The 18,750-nt window shown below is 34.6% G+C and overlaps 2 protein-coding genes across 2 annotated transcripts in view; one reads left to right on the plus strand and one right to left on the minus strand.

Annotated features, from left to right (window-relative positions):
* The first annotated feature begins 558 nt into the window (after positions 1–558).
* LOC123676669 lies at positions 559–3,585 on the plus strand. The gene is made up of 3 exons (XM_045612764.1): positions 559–708; positions 2,271–2,421; positions 3,403–3,585. Exons 1-3 carry the CDS (start codon positions 637–639, stop codon positions 3,507–3,509), a joined length of 330 nt encoding a protein of 109 aa, XP_045468720.1. The 5' UTR covers positions 559–636; the 3' UTR covers positions 3,510–3,585.
* The window catches only part of LOC123676666 (glucose dehydrogenase [FAD, quinone]), a 38,026-nt gene continuing 22,790 nt past the window's right edge, over positions 3,515–18,750 (minus strand). The window contains exons 2-8 of the mRNA XM_045612760.1: positions 18,043–18,304; positions 17,210–17,355; positions 11,783–12,041; positions 9,561–9,824; positions 4,584–5,135; positions 4,338–4,525; positions 3,515–4,278 (exon numbers count right to left, since the gene is read on the minus strand). Coding sequence (XP_045468716.1) covers positions 4,075–4,278; positions 4,338–4,525; positions 4,584–5,135; positions 9,561–9,824; positions 11,783–12,041; positions 17,210–17,355; positions 18,043–18,304 — 1,875 coding nt within the window. The 3' untranslated portion in view covers positions 3,515–4,074. The remainder of the gene's footprint in view (positions 4,279–4,337; positions 4,526–4,583; positions 5,136–9,560; positions 9,825–11,782; positions 12,042–17,209; positions 17,356–18,042; positions 18,305–18,750) is intronic.

Genomic DNA, 18,750 nt, shown 5'->3' on the forward strand with positions numbered 1-18,750 from the left:
TTGAGGTTCTTCGGCCTCCTCAAGTAAGCACAGGGTCTTCGTGTTGGATAACTTGACAGAGTTATCCCACAGCAACCCCCGAGCAACCTGTAGAAGTTTCTTAAGTTAGGAATTTTTTCCAGTTGAAATTTATTTATCTACTGGACTAATACTGAGATTCATCGACACATATGCTTGATTGTTTGAAATTAATATTTTGTATTGCTCTTTCTCAAAAGAATATATATATATAATATGAAGATAATTCTTTTTATATGTATGTATATTTTTTGTTAATTATAGGATAGAATAATGATATATTTCTACCCTTAAAATAAATTTTACTTGTAAAATTGGATCTGCCGTATGTCGTAATAAATGAATAAATAAGTAATTTTATATTATTCTGCGGTGTAATCCGTCCATTCGACTTTACTACCCACAACTTGGTGGTTGAAATAAATGAATTCGCGGTATTCTTTATGATCGAGTTTTCATTAGCATCTTGTTACTATCGAAATCTTTGTTTTAATTAGCGTGAAATTGTCTCAATGGTCACAGCAGTCGAAGCGTGAAATTCTTCTAGTTATAAACTTATATTTTACAAGGCAGCTTTCTTGTTTTTCAAAAATAAGTGACTACGACATATATGAAAGAATGAAGCTCAATTTGGTAGTGTTGGTTTTATTCTCTTCGGTCCTGGTGACATTTGGGGCACCCCAAGAAAAGGTAAAGATTTTTGATGATTTTAGGGGAAATTATACACTGACAATATTTTTTGATTTTTTTGTATTTGAAACCGGTGAAAAATAGTTATTTATTATACAAGGGAAAAAAGTATTAGATTTTAGCTCGAGGTTATGTTGACAATATTATCGATATGAATTTTGAATTTTTAAACTAGTAAGCTGCAAATAGACCTGCGTTGCTAAGGGAAACTTCAAAGTAATCAAATATCTGTCAATTTAATTTTGTGATTTGTTTCAAAAATTGCGAACTTAGTAATAATTGTTTAGTAGTTATTTTGTTGAATAATATAAAGTTAAATAATGTCAGATTCCGAGTTTTCTCTGACTCCATTGGAGTTGATAGAAGCAGCGCAAGTAGCGTCACGAAAATTATTGCCAGCTAAATCGCGGAAAATTTACGAAACCCCGTATTCAAGATTTATGGAATGGAAAATGAAAAAGACATGCAGTTCTTTCTCGGAGACAGTGTTATTGGCTTATTTTTCGGAATTGGCACAACAACAAAAGCCATCAATAGTGTGGTCGAATTATTATTATTCCTTTATCTATATGTAGATAAATATATATCCGGGAAAAAGTACTCACTTTTTTCCCGGGGAAAATAGTAATTTACGTAACAAGTCCGGAAAATAGGGTTTTTTTGGACGAATAGACAAAATTCCAGGAATTTTTAGGCTGTAATGGTCTCAAATGGTAAAGATCGACTCACTGAACCCACCCTCGAAATCGTTTCTGTCCATTCCTAAATACGATAACTGTTGAACGAAAAGTCCATTAGAATTGAAATTTTGAGAATATCTTCGAATCTCGGATCGTTAAATTCGTAAATATGGCGATTTGAAATTTTGTTTCCCTGATATATTTAACAATTAAGATTCGATCGGAATAGAATATTGCGTTCAGAAAATAAGTAACAATTTCAAGCAGCATGCAAAGTTTCATGTTGGTCGAGTCACAGAAGATGATCGAAAAATATTTATTTCATTTTTCCGTTGACACGAAAGATGATATTTTGAATGTAGATATAAAATAACAGTTTTTGAGGTTCATGCAAAATTTCAACCTGATTACATAAGCAGAATCTCAAATAATTCAAGCAGAATATTTAGAAAACCTTTTACCTGACAGACATTTATGTAGGTAATGAGTATATATGAAACAACTACTTATTTCAAGCTACGTGTTGGTAACATCATCAGAACCCCCGAATATAAAATTTAAATAAAAAAAAAATAATAATAAAAAAAAAATTGAAACAGAATCTCCAAATAAAATAAAACAGTGACAATAGATCTTCTGAGTTGAGATGATACGTGTTAATATAGAATTACAACTTCAAGTGTCGTGCAAAATATAGTGTTGAGAGCTTCATTTGAAAATTAAAAAAATTCAGCCAAAATGTGGTCTCCTGATTCATGAACGACGAACTCTTAACTTCACGTTAAAGCTGTTTCTTAATTTCCTATACTGATATTCATAATATTCATATTAATTTCATCTATATTCACTGAACATAATTCAATCATCTACAATTTTTCCCAGGCATATGACCATTTGATGAACAAACTCAACATAGCTCTACCCAACGTTGGAGAGAAAAAGTTGACATTGATGAAAATCTTTGATGAGCACAAGAAACCTTTACACGATAACCTGGAAAATTTCAAGGAAAAAATGAACGGATTCATGATGGGTAAAATTCTTCTTCACGTAATGTTCAACCAATTGAATATTATAAATCAAATAATTTGACAACTTTGTGTCTAATCCTTCACAATAATATATCTATATGATATATTTAGTTTATTTTTGTCTTGGAATATATTCCAATTCTAAAAATGACAATTGGTTAACCGTTTACTTAATTGATACATTTTTAGTCATTTTGAATTTTCTTTTGGTTGATTATTAAATTTGTCATTTTTAGAATTGGAATATATTCCAAGACATAAATAAACTGAATATATCATATAGATATATTATTGTGAAGGATTAGACACGAAGTTGTCAAATTATTTGATTCATATTAAATATCCTTCAACAAGTAGACTCATTAAACTTTTATAATTTGATGTAATCATTTATTTTGATTAGAGAGTCAGTACCAACCAATTGATAAATTTAAAATTCCTGAAATTGTTTATTCAATGGTAAATGTCGATTTGTATATGTATTTCAAAAAAAATAACAAGAAAGAAATCTATGACTACCTTCAGTAATGGTTTTCTCTGTGAATCCTCACTAGAGTAACCGGTACGTTTAGTTAGTCTGTAGTTTCCAGCTTGCAGTTTTGATGGAGTGATATACACGTGGTGAGTTTGCAAATTTATTAATTTTCGTTGAACTATAAGGCACTGATGAGGAAAAATTGTATTTTTAAATACAAAAATTCCGAAACGTACGTCTGTCTTTATGTTGATGAACTTGTTCAATTGGTTAACCGTTTACTTAATTGATACATTTTTAGTCATTTTGAATTTTCTTTTGGTTGATTATTAAATTTGTCATTTTTAGAATTGGAATATATTCCAAGACAAAAATAAACTAAATATATCATATAGATATATTATTGTGAAGGATTAGACACGAAGTTGTCGAATTATTTGATTTATATTAAATATCCTTCAACAAGTAGACTCATTAAACTTTTACAATTGAATATTGTCTGTTTCAGATGCCGGATTCGAGATCCTAGATAAAGGTTTGAATTTGGCTGAAATATTGCAGAATATGACGCAGAAGATTAAATCAGATGTCCTGAATTACTCGAAAAAACAATAACAATATACACTTATTTAAAAATAGACTTTATTGTATTCCAACACGTTCAGATACAATAAAGAGAATTTGAAATCGATTAGACTACTTATGTTAGATATAAAACCTGAATTATACAATTTACATAATTTCCTTTACCTATGAAATTAAGATATATACATTTCAATTGTATGAATAATATACAAGATTGAATTTTGATTTTATGGCAAAAAGTTCTCTGTACATACGGTTTTCTACCTCAGTTGAAATTATAGGAGATTTAATTGAACAAGTTACTATTCGATAGATGGCAATAGACGTCTTGAAACGATAAACCGTTGAGTTTGAGTCAATATTCATTGGAAAAGTCTGCAGGTTAATATTGTAGATATGTGCGACAAATCTATAATCAATATTTTCGAAATTCAAGTCAAGTAGTTGTAGATTGAAAAAAATCTGAAACTGTTGCAGAATTTTCAAGAAATAATTTGCAGTTTTCTCCTCTCATCATAAATATTATGAATAAATATCATTAAAAACCCTGCCATTATGTTGAATGTTTCATTTATTCCTAAAAACAACCGAATGTTCAGTATCTCCAGTCCCATCTTCTATCTATTCTTTGCTGGGGGAAGTTGGTGTAGAAAAAACCGGCTTCAGGAGTTAACCATCTTGATTTGATCATCTCAGAACCCTTCTCCGCTATCATAATGGTGGGAGCATTTGTGTTCCCTGAGGTGACCTTAGGCATGACGCTAGCATCTATAACTCGAAGTCTGTCGATGCCATAAACCTGCAAGAAGTTGAATTTAAGCAAATAAGATCTAGGGAAATTTTCAACATTAAATATACTTGAAGGAAAGGGTTGACCACCGCCATTGGATCAGAGTGTGGACCCATTTTGCAGCTTCCGGCTTGGTGATTTTCAGGCCCAGTCATCTGCTTAGCTGAGCATGCCCAGTAATCATCAGTACCAAATTTGAATTTCTCGCAACCTGGAGTGTGTGTTCTATCCAGCTGGAAGCCATATCTTTTCAGAGCTAGAGAAGAGATGAAAGAAGTTAAACAGAAAAACATTAAACTGATCGCTTCCATTACCTTTAGTCTCTGACAGTTTTATAGCAAATTTTATACCCTCCACCATAACCCTTACATCTTCTGGGTTCGTGTAATAGTTAGCGAAGATCATAGGGTGACTAAGAGGGTTGCTATCTTTCAATGTTAGATATCCTCTACTCTTCGGATGTAAAACTGCAGGAATTATTTGTATGGATCTTGTATTATTATCCAACTTCTCTCCAACTTGGCCAGTCTTGGCGCAATTGGCCAGGAAACCACCGAAGAAGTATTGAACATCAGGGTGATCTTTACTTGGATCGTTGTATTTAGTGTTTATGAATCCTGTTACCTCTGAGATACCTGTACCACTCATAAGACCATCCCTGAAGAGGAGGTACTCCATTGCGGTAGCCCAGTTCAAAGGAGCGCTGTTGGTATCGTTGATATTGAAATTTACGAAGTAGGCTACGTGGTTGTGGAGGTTACGACCTACTCCAGGTAAGTCTTGGACCACTGGCAGTCCCACTTTGCGTAGATCTTCACTTGGACCGATTCCTGATAGGAGTAGGAGTTGAGGAGAGTTTACAGCACCTTAAAAATATCATTGAGTTAATTTATTACTATTATATGAATGTGTTCATCATTTGTAGCCTCTACCGACTCAATTTCTTTTTTCTTGTCCTGAGAAAGTGACATTCCAATATAATTTCATAGTTGACATAGTTAAGCACTTCGTGAGATTGCAATAATTTGATTGTTCCTACAGATAAATTCAATGAAGACAGACGAAACAATAAGATATGAGAATTTTTCTCATGGTTATGACGTGATGCTTCATTGTGGTCCGTTGTAATGTAATGAAAATGTGTGTTAATCTTTGACAAGATTGATCATTTGCAAGAGATGAATGATATGAAGATCTTGAGAAATATTTCGTTATATTAACAGAAATGAAATGTGGCAGATTTGTATAGTTTGATGAAATCGGTATAATTATTTGAGTGGAGCGTTTTCCGAATTCAGGTTTTTACGGTTGGTTATATCTGCCGTCAATCCTAAAAAAATAAAAAAACGGATAATAAACCATCCGAAGAAAAAAAATCTATCCGTTATTCGAAAATTTTCATCCTGTCCTGTGTAGAAACAGGACATAAGAAGGAAAATACTGTACTTCACACAATGATTTATAATGTTCTCTCATTTCACAGATAAAGTTAATTCCTGGATCATTATATATTTTCAATATTATGATTGCCGTAAGGATTTCTAAAATTTCTCAGATATATCCTAATCGATTCCTTGATTATTTGCCTTGAATGGGTTGACATTTTTAGATATATGCTATAATTTTATACTTTTTAAATGAATGATAATTATAATATCTCTATAGGTTTTGAAAGTATCAATGCCCAAATGCCTGTTTTCAAAATTTGGAACAGAGAATGGATTCGAACTCAGTGATGAATAATGTGACGTGAAAATGATAGGTATTTTCAGGGTAATTTGATGTCCGCATATTAGTTTTCTATTCATTATTCTTTATATCAGATGAGTTTGCATGTGTTCGCATGATTTTATGTCAATTATTATAACTGCATATTATTATACTAATAGTAATAATAATGATAACTCAAAATAAACATAAAAAAATTACAGAAATATATCGTACATTTATTATCTTTATATGCTTTTTCTTCCTCTCAAGAAAGATTCTGAAGAAGTGCTAAACAACATTATGCTATTATTATGTATGTTTACATAGCACGTCACTCTAAAAATTATAGAAAGGATCAAGCAGAAATTCATACTGCTTGGTTTTAAAAACACATGCCGGGGAGGTAAATTTTTTTCCGCCCATAATATAATATCTAGTATCAGCGAGACGTATCTAGTACGGAGTTACATGAAAAAAAATTATGGAAATTTACATAGAGAAAAATACCTCATATATTTCAATTATATTTTAAAAAGTTTTATTTAGTTTATATTATTTACCATTTTAGCCTTGAAAGAGATTCACGGAAGATTTGAAAAGTTTGCGATGTATGACAGAAAAATTCAATAATTTTTTTTTATCAGTTTATAAACATGGACGCCCGAATCAACAATTCATTCAGCACAACGTGCTCATAAACGTGTTCAATTCCATGATCCCCCGGCCAAGTCCTGCTTCAATTTTCCCGAGCTTTTCTCTTATCTTTCGGCCTTTTCGAGAGATAATCTTTGTTCACCCCTTTTGTGGCAGGATCTCTTCATTGAAGCAAGATCATTGATCTTTGTTTCATGCTACACTACAGATTCTCATGTAACCATATAGAGGGTTTTCCGATAATGTTAATCGCACAGGCATTTTTCACTTTCGTGTCTGTAGCTTATTTCTGCCTTCTTTGTGAGGGGTCAGATCGTTTGTGATAGCGCAGGAGAAGGGCAAGATTTATGGCTACTTTGAATGAATTTATTGGGTAAGGGGTTCTCATCATAATTGTTTTGGGAACTAACCATATACCTACTAATGCTGGGAGGCATCTTTTACATGTAATAGGTATATAAATTGACTTTTCGATCTTGTATTCGAATACTACATGTCGAGAGGTAGGTCCTACAAGAAAATGGTCTATAATGGTTATTCATTCAAAAAGAATTTGTTGATTAGTAGCGTCTATGTTTATAAATTGTATTAAGAAGTTCACGGGAATTTGAAAAATTTTGTTTAATTCTTTAACACGTTCGATTCGATGTGTGTACGAGTCTTGAGTAAATTTACACAGAATTCGAAACTTTTGGCGTTATTTGCCTGAAAGATTCAATGAAAAATTGTAATGAATCATACTTCGAATATAAATATTGAAGAAAAAGAAGAAAATTGTTTAATTCTCGAAGAAGGCAAAAATGCACTAGAAGACTTTCAAAAAGGGTAACGAAACTCGAAACAATAAAATTGTTTGGAATAAATTGATGGAATTGGGTTGCTCGGATACTTTACCGATCTCTCGTGAACGTTTTCTCAGAGTTTTTTTATGGTGTATTGGTAAAGAAAACTTTGATGGCAAACAAGAATATTAATAGGTAACCATAACTTAATCGAAGGTTTGGAGAATAGAAAGGATATCAGTGCAATAAGTCCTGGCTAGAGTAGAGAATATATTTTGAAATTAATTCTTGAGGCATTGAATGAATATCCTGTATATTTGGTGGATGCGAAAGCCTTTTACTCATCGTAGAAGATGAATACTTTAAAGCGGATAAGAGAATACATATCTTTACGCATTCGGCATTGTCTAGCTAGACAAAAGGCTTTTTCAGACCTAAAGACTAGTAAAACTAGTTGGGTGAAACACATTGGATTAAATCCCATGTATTGCGTAAGCTCTGGGTTTATGCAATCCTGAAAGATATACAGGTTGTCTCATTTAAAAGTGTTCACCCCCAATAACTCAACAACGAATCAGAAGGTCAATTTTTGATGACATGGGGGCATGATCTGGGATACAAAGCTTGTTTATACTAGCAACCCCCTGGAGAGGGTTGCAACCCCATCAGGAATTTGAATAGGGAAAGTCGATAGATTTGTAGCACAAATGTATGCATTGATTCAAATTTGTATGAAACAGAGACGTTCTAATTGATCGTATGATTTCTATTGCAAGAAAAATATTTTTAACAAACAGTATTAGTAAAAATTTACCGCAAATGCTCAAAGTGGTCGCCATTAGATTGCATGCATCGATCTTCAAAATTATTTCGTACATGATGTAGCATTTCAGGAGTTATCATACGTTATTCTGCCTCAATTCGTGCTGTAAGGTTATCTAAATCTGCAACTTTGGTTTTATAAACTTGTGATTTCAAGTCGCCCCAGAGAAAAAAATTAAGCGGTTGTAGATTCGGCGATCGCGCAGGCCACTTCACTGGGCCCCTTCTGCCTATCCAACGTCCAGGAAACATACCATTCAGGTACTGTCTCACCTGAGTTGCAAAGTGTTGCAGAGCCCCGTCCAGCTGAAAGAGTAACTCCTCTCCTAAAAGGTTTTCATCTGCCTCCAAAGCTTCGGTGATTGAAAGATCAATCACGGTTCCGTGTTCATTCCTGGAAATCTTACTGGCGATATGTATCTTGATTTGCTAGAAAACGTGATTGGTTTTCTAATTACCGAAACTTTGGAGGCAGATGAAAACCTTTTAGAAGAGGAGTTACGTTTTCAGCAGGAAGGAGCTCATCTGCACTTAGATGGTTTTTGATAATGAATTCGTCTGTATTCCTTGTTGTTGTTTCTTCCTTAATCACATTCTCAGTCAGTACTTTGAATTTGCATACATGGGAATTTTGTTGATAAAGCTTGAAATTCCGCCCCTAAATTTTGGCGCCCTAAGCGAACACTTATCTTTATTGAAATATTCCTTCAAAGTAATTTCCTATCGAAATAATATTAGTCACATATTTCGAAAAATATTCGAATTCTCTTTTATTTCGACTGTCTGTCTCGAACAAGTAATTAGAGATTTGGAAAAATAAAAAAAGGTTGCACGGAGTCACATCAAAGGAATACCGTATTTATTCAATATGGTTTTTTGAGTTTTGGCCAGAAATTCGTAGACTATGATATATGTTGCCTTATAGTGGTGCAAAAGTTTTATTACGTACCGTAATAAAACCATTTCGCTACAAGATTGTAGAATATTCTGTGTGTTAAGAGGAAACAATAAATCATTGTGTGATGTTTTATAAAAACCTATTTCTCTGAGAAACACACTTGGGAAGGAAGAAATAAGAACGTATTTCTTTATATTCAAGAATTTTTTCTTCATTCTCTTGGATGAAGTGAATAAATCATAAATATTTATATCGTTGTTACGATTTCAATCTATTCAGAACTCATAATGTTTGTTCCGTAATGAATAAATGAGTCAACGCCTTGTGAATTAACGACTTAGTCGATATTTATATATTCATGCTACCATTAACATGCAAGAATGAAAGAATTGAGATAGTTTTTTCTTATTAACTTCTGTACTCACCTCCCGATACTATGACCTCTTTGCTGGCGTAGATAACCTGCTTGATGCCGTTGTTGATGACCTCGATTCCGTAAGCCTGTTTGGTGGTAGTATTTATCAAGATCCTTGTTACAGTGGAGTTCATGAGGACGTTGAGGTTTCTGCGGTGTTTGAAAGGCCTCAGGAAGGCTCTGGCAGTACTGAGCCTCGAGCCGTTCTTGTTGGTGGTCTGGGCTATGTTGAATCCAGTGTGGTACTCACCGTTCAGGTCTCTGATCGGATAGCCTGGGAAAAAAGGTAACATCTAAATGAAAACTTCGAATACCTTGCTAAGAAGATTAAGTGTTTGAAATGAAAATATGAACTGATGACAGGTCTTAACTCTTTGAATGTTTGTTCTTTTACTCTCGAAATCTAACATAATACGTTGCTTAGTTCTTTCTCAATAGAAATACATTGTAATGCTGATCAACCAACCAATTGGAAAAAAACTAGATCTTTTTTTGTTTTGCTTTTATTTCTTGTCATTTTCTCCTGAACACTTCATCAAATATTCCTGGATACAAAACCTATTTGCTGTTATAGAAGAGGCACAGTTACTACGAATGAAATGATTAGTTGTAAGAACAAAACTACAAAAAAAACTTAGCTCGTCGACTTCTGGAGTACAAGGCGTTCGCAATATGCAGAAGTAGCTAAGTAGTGAAATTTTTTCTTCCTTTCATAACTTCTTACTACAACGAGACACTATTTTCTTCACCTGTGTATCTTGAGAACAAATCTTTTCGTTTAATACTGAGCAATCTTGAAACAGACTTTGTCAAGTTAGCTCCTAATCTTCAAGCTCAACTTCTAAAGTTTTGTATTAGGTGAGTTTTTGTTGTATTTTACTTGCAGTTCAATGTTTTTTGTTAGTTGATTCAACCATAGATTGGATCTGATAAAATAGCTATGATCGTAGATAAGTTACGTGCTGTTTTTTCCGAAATTATTCAAGGCTTTATTGTAAAAAACTGGTTATACATTTATGATTCAAAGTATTGTTCTTCGCTGGCCACTACTTTCTTCCATCTTTCGGGCAGCGTTAACAAAACTGCTTATTTTTTGAAGCGATCCACGAATCGATCCAATTTTTACTTCTTCATAAGATCGGAAGTTTTGGTCAGTCAGGCCGTGTACCATTGATCGAAACAAGTCATAATACGAGGGAGCAACGTTTGGAGAATACGGTGGGAGGGTTTAAATTTCCATTTAAACGTTTCCAAGTAGGTCTTGACCACTTTTGCAACATAGGTCGAGCATTGTCATGCTGTAAAATCACTTTATCATGTCCTCGTTGCATTGTGGCCTTTGTCTTTCAATGCCCGACCAAAACGCATTAATTGCATTCGATAACGATCGCCTGTGATTGTTTCAGTCGGTTTTAACGACTCATAATACACTACGGTTTGGCCGTCGGCATGGAATCATGGCCGGGATATCCCCATGATTTTCTGCCCTTGAGATTATCGTAATGAACCCATTTTTCGTCTTCAGTCACAACGCGATGCAGCAATCCCTTTCGTCTTTGCCTTGCAAGCAGCTGTTGACAAGCAACATCTCTCCACTTCAACTCGTACGGAACCCAATTTTCTTGTTTCCGAACTTTTTCCACCGCCATGCTGGTCTTCGACGCCAAATTCACCGCTCTCGAAGCGTTGAAACTACTTTTGGCACGTTTTTTCACTAATAGCGGCCTTACCATAGGTATTTGAGAGCATTCGATGAGCCTCAGCCGCATATTTCTTCATATTAAAGCAGTGGCCCCTTTTGGCCACTCATGTTTTTGAGAGCTGGCGTCGCCACTGGAGATGGATGGAATTAACAAATTTAAAATACCTATTTCGGCAAAGTTATAACGCCAATGTTTCTAAAACGAACGCATTAAAAATGTAAAATTGAGTGTTCACGTTATGAAACTTTAATCAATGATATGCTGCTCAAGTTTATTAGCCCCAGCTGATTCATTGTTCAGTCTTCTTCATTCTGAATATTCATCACACCGCTAAAGATATTCATGTCATCTCAATGATAATTGCTTTTTGTTCCAAGCAACCGTTGCCTTCTTAAGTGAAAATAAGAAACGTGTAGTTAAGTTGAATGTATTCCCATGTTTTTCTCCCAGACTCCAACTGAAGAATTTCTCAATATGCATAATATAAACATTTGATTGCATTTGTAGAATATATTTGAACAAATCTTACCTAATTCCTGTGCTGCACCAAGAATAGCAGAAGAAAGCGGTGGGTGATATGGAAATTGGGAAACTGTAAGTAGTCCTCCTGTAGCATGATAACCGCGATCCATCTTATCCATCTGCTTATTATCTTCACTCTTCATGAAGAAGGGAAGGACCTCTTCGAAACTCCAACCTTGATTACCTGCTGCAGACCAGTCATCAAAGTCTTTTTTCGCACCGCGGATGTACATCATCCCGTTCATGACGGATGTACCACCTAAGACCTGAAAGAAGAGTAATGAAATTGAATGCCACTCTGTCAACAATGTATTAGGAATTACTCAATGAATGATTAAATATACAAATAAATAATGGTTACACGTCTATATATTAATAACATATCAAATTAATTTCATGGCATTCAGACAATTTTTCAATTCTGTAAAAAGCGGGGTTCGAACCCGCAATTTCCCCGATAGCTCAACGGCGATAGCGTCGGACATGTAATTTCGGAGGTTGCGGGTTCGAGCCCCGCTCGGGGAGGTACTTTTTACAGAATTGAAAAATTGTCTGAATGCCGTGAAATTAATTTGATATATTAAATATACACATGAACATGAGTCTAAGGAACAGTGCCAACTTTAGAAGGAAAAACTTATTTGTGAAGAAGATTGAGAAAATTTTTTATGATTACATTACAATAAGAGAAAAATAAGAAATATAGGGTTGAAACATGTTTCCTAAAAGGTTCTCAATCTGATTTTGTTGACACTGCTTCCTCCAGCAATTGAGCAGTTAATCTCGTGTATGAAGCATCTCAACAAGACTCAAAATAAGCTTCTGTAATATATGCCCTACGTGTTCAATGGAATTCAGGTCAGGAAATTAAGCAAGCCACGGAAAACCTATAATAATTACATCTTAACGGACGACACTAGTGATTGTGAGCGCTATTTAAAAAAAGCAAGGGCATTAGGTAAATGTAAACCAACTCTCACTGACAGAAACCTCAAAGTTCAGAAGAGAACTCTCTGCTATAAAGCATTCTCTTGTACGGATGTGAGACATGGACTCTTAAAGTTGACAACATAAATAAAATAGAAGCGTTTGAGATGTGGTGCTACCGGAGAATCGTCAAGGTTTCTTGAACTGCACATACCTCTAATGAAGAGGTACCCAGATGGCCAAATAAGGATTGAGAACTTCTGAACACCATAAAATGAGAAAGCTCAGTTATTTTGGATATATGATACGAGGTCATTAATATCACATCCCCCGCCTGATTATCCTGGAAAAGGTTGAGGGCAGAAGATGGATTGGTCACAAGATATTGTTGTTGAGACATATTAGAAACAAGACTGGGAGTAGAACAGCTAATCCGAGCAGCGAAATATAGAGACCAATTCAATAAGTTGTTTGAAGACAGGCACGGCACCGAAAGTAGAAGATTATCGTGCACTGCCTTCCATTATCAATAAATCAATCAGTCGCCGAAAGGATCATCCACTACCGCTTGGCGAATCATCGGGCTGACGAACATCCTTCCAGATAAATAATTTGTATTCCTTCCCAATTATTCCACCACATATCAGCTGAACAAAGTCGTGGAATACGCATTAACCAGTTTTGAAAGGAAGCAGGTAACTGATGCAATTTTTCTCGATATTTCTAAGGCTTTCGACACCATATGGCAAAAGGATCTCGTCTTCTAACTTCATGTGGTATTACAATGACATGCATTTAGGAGATGTTCATGAGTGAAGCGGTTTCTCATTTTGTACCACTCTTTAGACCACCTTCTTTTCCTTCTTTTTCTGCTTCACGGCAACCAATGTTGTGATTAGGAAGGTCAAATCTGAATTTGACACCATTGTAACGCGAAAAAGCGAAAGCACGATCGCAAAACTCACTTCTCTGCTTCGACTGACAAGAGAGTTTTGATCAAAAGATTAAAGTGTTGATTGAAGCACGCTTGAAGCTCCCATCAATCGGAGGTTCAAGCATTTGATCAAGCCGCTTGATAGTGTAGGGCCTACTTTAGTCTACATCCTGCTTTGCTTTGTAGGCCTGCATTGCTTCTTCATATAACCTTTTGAATTCCTTAGCCTTCGTCTCCCATTTAGATTTATGCTCCAATTCTCTCCATTGTCGTCCTTCTTCCTTGGCTATCCCTGTTACTTTCATATCTGGATTTTTGGACTTAATTCTATTCCTATTTTCGTTCAACCATAACATGAATGCAGTTTGAGGTCTTTTTGGTTTATCCTTGTCTTGAACCTTCTTTCCTTTCTTCATTTTAAAATGTTATTCGATAAAACTTGGATGTACTGAAAGTCTTTTATATTAAGTGGTGTTAACAGATGCAGAGCACAAGGCAAAAAAAAATTATTCAGAGAATCACTCGATTACGAAGAATCTTCCACCAGATACAAGAATCCAAAGCTTGCACTTCAAATTAAGTCCTTCGATGACCGTAAGTGAATGATACACTGTATAACTTCACTTTACATTCAAGGTCCGTTTAGCCGATGTATCATTGCTCAAAGCTCTCGACAGATGACAAACAATTCCAATTTCTGCCATCTATCCACTTTGAGATTTGGGATAAATGTGTCTAGGACGCGTTTATTTCTAATAGCAGGTTAGGTTTAGTAAGTGAGCGTCTTACAGTGTTCGACATTCTATAAAGTAGTTCGTCCATGAGGACTTTCCCTGCTTCAAAAATAAAAAAACATTAAAACAGTTTTCACCGAAATTTGCATCATATGGCACAACAGCAGATTGCAGATTATTGTTTTGGGATTGCCAAGGTTGATTAAACTCTCTACGAAAACGAGATTAGTTCTACGACCTATTGCGATAATACCCCAAACTATCACTGTTCCGCCCTGATATAATTTGACACCCCCTTTAACTTTGTTACTGAAAGAGGTACAAAAAAATTTTTTCTACAAAAGTTTCACGAAATCGACTAGTATTTTTTAAAATATATACAGATTGGGCAACATATTGATTGCAACTTCATTTTTTTCAAATGGAACACCCTGTATATTTTTCTATATTTGACTAGCTCTTTTACCCCTGATTTCGAATATATAACATATGTTTGGTCTCTCTGTCTTATTCTGAGTAGTACACAGTTTCAAATTTTAACAACCACCTGGCAAGCTAAGTAATCAGTTTTCAAGTGGAAGGCTGCGATAATTCAAAATGCCCCTTTTTGAGTTATCTCGTTGGCAACGATATATGACATACGTTTGTCATTGAACGAAACTATTCATCGAATATGCACTACACAGAAGCGGCAAAATTTTCACTGTATGTGAAGAACAATAAAAATGAGAAAGTTACAAGGAGAGAATATATGGAGTTGCATCCAAATCATCCATTTCCAATTTATAGTGGAAAAAGTATGTCATTTATCGTTACCAACGAGATAACTCAAAAAAGGGCATTTTGAATTATCGCAGCCTTCCACTTGAAAACTGATTTTTTAGCTTGCCAAGTGGTTCTTAAAATTTGAAACTCTATGTTACTCAGAATAAGAGAGATAGGCCAAACATATGTTATATATTCGAAATCAGGGGAAAAAGAGCTAGTCAAATATAGAAAAATATACAGGGTGTTCCATTTGAAAAAATGAAGTTGCAATCAATATGTTGCCTACTCTATATATATTTCGTTTTGTGAAATCATTTCAAAAAACACTAGTCGATTTCGTGAAACTTTTGTGAAAAACATTTTTTTGTACCTCTTTTGGTGACAAAGTTAAAAGGGAGTCCCATGATAAGTTTCTAAACGAGCGATATTACCAGGGCATCTCCATACTTTTCTTCTTGAAACCAAGTCTAGATTCATCTGTTCTTCCCCATTCTTGTTCACCCCAATCGAGATGTTCCACAGCATAATAAATATATAATAAAATCTTCTAGCGTGATTGACACGGAAAAGAACTAAACTCTTGTTTAGCTTGAAAGCCAGCCTCAAGTTAATGATTTCCCACCATTAGATCGTTAACATTTATGTTATAATCATTCTAGAGTTCATTTTTAATTACTCTTAACTCTGTGTCGCAATCTAAATAATGTCCTTCCATGAGAACTGTGTGAAAAATTATCTAATTCGAACAAAATTACACTTATAAAGGCAGAAACATACTACAGTTGAAGAAAAGCTGGCTAGACCTGATCGACGCAACGTGTCGATTGGCTTTGTATGCATACTTGAAAAGCCTTGACTACTTGACGCGTCAATTCAGTTTTGTGAGCACACCAATCTGCATCGCAAAGTGAAAAAATAATTATTTAGATTATTCAAATTATTACGAGTACACAATAATCAAAATGGACAGTATTTTTTCAGATGAGAAGTTGGAAGAAGCATCAGTAGCTATTTTACTACAATGTCCCTACAGGAAATATACAGCAGATGAAACTTTTCGGAATAGGGAGGAATGTTATGAATTCCCTACTCTTGTAAAAAAAAACATTAAGGAAAACAGAGAATGCCGATAGATCTTTCATGTATTTCATGTCCATTGAGTTCGACGAATTGAAATAATGAAAACTTGAGTTTGTTGAACTCACTCAACACCTTCTACCGTTATCTAATCAGGAATCACAAAAAATAACGAATTTCAACAAAAACGTTTTATAAATCTTGAAAACATCATGGTAAGCCAACATTTGTGCCACATTCAACAATTTCATCCTAAGATTCATTTTATTTAAGAAAATATCAAATAACAAGGTATCTCTTACACCATTTCGATGTGTGTATGTCTTATTTACCCAAGTTTTTGAATCAACCTCAGAGTAGGACCCTTACGAAATACCTGATATATGCCAACGAAAAATCTATCAAATCTGATTGAAACAGCGTTCATTAAAATTTGTGGTCAAGAGTGCTGTGGAGTAATTAGAGTTGATTATCTGTGATTACAAGTAGCGCTAAGCTCATACCATATATAGTTTCCGGATTCGAAGAATGTAAACAAATATTAGTAGTTTGGTATAAGCTAAGCTCTACTTGTAATCACAGAAAATCAACTCTTATATCTCCACAGCACTTTTGACTTTGACCACGATTTTAATGAACGCTGGTTATTATAAAGAGCCAAAGTTCACCGGAGTCATATCATAGGAATAAGGGGGTTGTTCAATGAGATTTGTTTTTGGCCAGTAATTAATTCAAGTATTATGATTATCTTCAGGCTAATCTATCTGATATTTTTGTGATTCTGCATATGAAATTTCATTTGTGATGAAATAATTGAGACAGACGTATATTTCGAAATTATTATCTATGAAAATGGTAGAACATACTTGGATTGAACTGATGGAATAAACCCCAGCCAATATGCTCAAACTTTGAGTATGGAGCTCAGTTGACTAGAAGTTTTTTTTTAATGATTTATTTTGCCTAATTTCTACATGGGATATCACTTTCTCACCTTTCCTCTGGGCCAATAGCACCTTTTGTCCTTTTCAGCCAAACAAGCCTCTGGTTCTGGTTCTGTCTGGTAGCCCCAATCGATTGAAGAACCAATAAAATTCAAAAACATCGACGGCACCTGAGTTCCAGTAGGTTCATCGTGCCCTGCATAATAAACAGGATATATCAAGAGGTGCGAAAAATCTAATTAATTTTGTATATTTTCTCTCTTTCAGTATATTTTCTCTCTTTCAGTATTGTAATGAGTTCATTACAGTACTAACAACAGTGCTGTTATGAACTCATTACAGCATTGTTTATAGTTACATGTTTCGTTTTGTGATTGTCTACACTGACCTCTGATCCTATCAAATTTCAACACACTTCAATTGTCAATATAATATAATTTGGATATAGTGAAATGATTTGCCATATTATTCTCAATTTCTCTTAATTCTGGTGGTGTTAAATCGATTTCGCCAGACATAATTTGCTAATTTGTAATGCATAATTATAAATTATTTCAAAATTCGAAACGTACAATTCAAATTCCAATTTCGTAATCTGTTAATTTTCGTAACAGTCACACCAACTGCCAAGATACAATACAAAAGTCACTAGGATATATAATCTGATCTTTTCATTGAATTTCGATAATATTGCACAAAACTTGACTGAAATAGAGAAAATATGGTCTAATACTCGTTGCAGAAGGCAATTCCAACACTCATGCTTTCCTTCGTTGCTCGTTTTCGAATTACGCATTAGTGTTGGAATAGGAGCCCATTCTGCAACTCGTTTTAGAATATACTATTGGTCCTATCCTTTGAATTAACTCGAAAAAAAGCTCACCAGCTTCTACTAGAAGGACATTCCATTCGGGAACTTCTGATAATCTGCTTGCTACGACTGCTCCAGCACTTCCTCCTCCAACAACTATGAAGTCATACTCTGGAAGCAGGGGCGTAGTGTGAGGTCTACCACAGGGGTCTTCTAGATCACATTGGGATCTCAAAAACACTTCAAGTAGCCCCATGAAGAGCATAAATTGAACACCTCCGCATGTTGAAGCTAAGGTTGGTCCCGGTTGGGTTCCAGGACAATTGCATGCCATCTGAAAGGAAAAAAAAAGATACAGATGAATAATTTTTACAGTTATGTTTCCGGATTTTAAATCAACTGTGCCCAGTTGATCGAGAACTTGATTTTCAACGTTTAATAAATCAGTAATTTATGTTAACATTTATAGCTTATATTTCTTGACAAGTACTTCACCTTGAAATTATAAAAGTACCTTCTCTTTATCGAAATGGAACAGTTTTCATTGTTACAGTTGTTGCAATTTGATAACGCATCAAAGGTCAAAAATTCGAGTTCTGTTTCTTCATGGTCTCATCTGGTGATCTTTAGAAGCGAGATCACCAAAGAATTGCATCAGTTAACCTAGAAATAACTGGTGGATGCCCTATATTCACAATAATTTTGCAAATATGTCGAATTTCGTATAATAACTTATTTTTTAATTTGTGAACCTCTAGTCAATAAACCGTTAAAAATCAT

This window comes from Harmonia axyridis, chromosome 3, assembly GCF_914767665.1.
Source record: "Harmonia axyridis chromosome 3, icHarAxyr1.1, whole genome shotgun sequence".
Taxonomy (NCBI): Eukaryota; Metazoa; Arthropoda; class Insecta; order Coleoptera; family Coccinellidae; genus Harmonia; species Harmonia axyridis.

Coding starts and splice junctions, on each gene's coding strand:
- LOC123676669 (XM_045612764.1), top strand. CDS start 637: ATGAAGCTCAATTTGGTAGTGTTGGTTTTATTCTCTTCGGTCCTGGTG. Junction 709..2,270: donor TTGGGGCACCCCAAGAAAAG/GTAAAGATTTTT, acceptor AATTTTTCCCAG/GCATATGACCATTTGATGAA. Junction 2,422..3,402: donor AATGAACGGATTCATGATGG/GTAAAATTCTTC, acceptor TGTCTGTTTCAG/ATGCCGGATTCGAGATCCTA.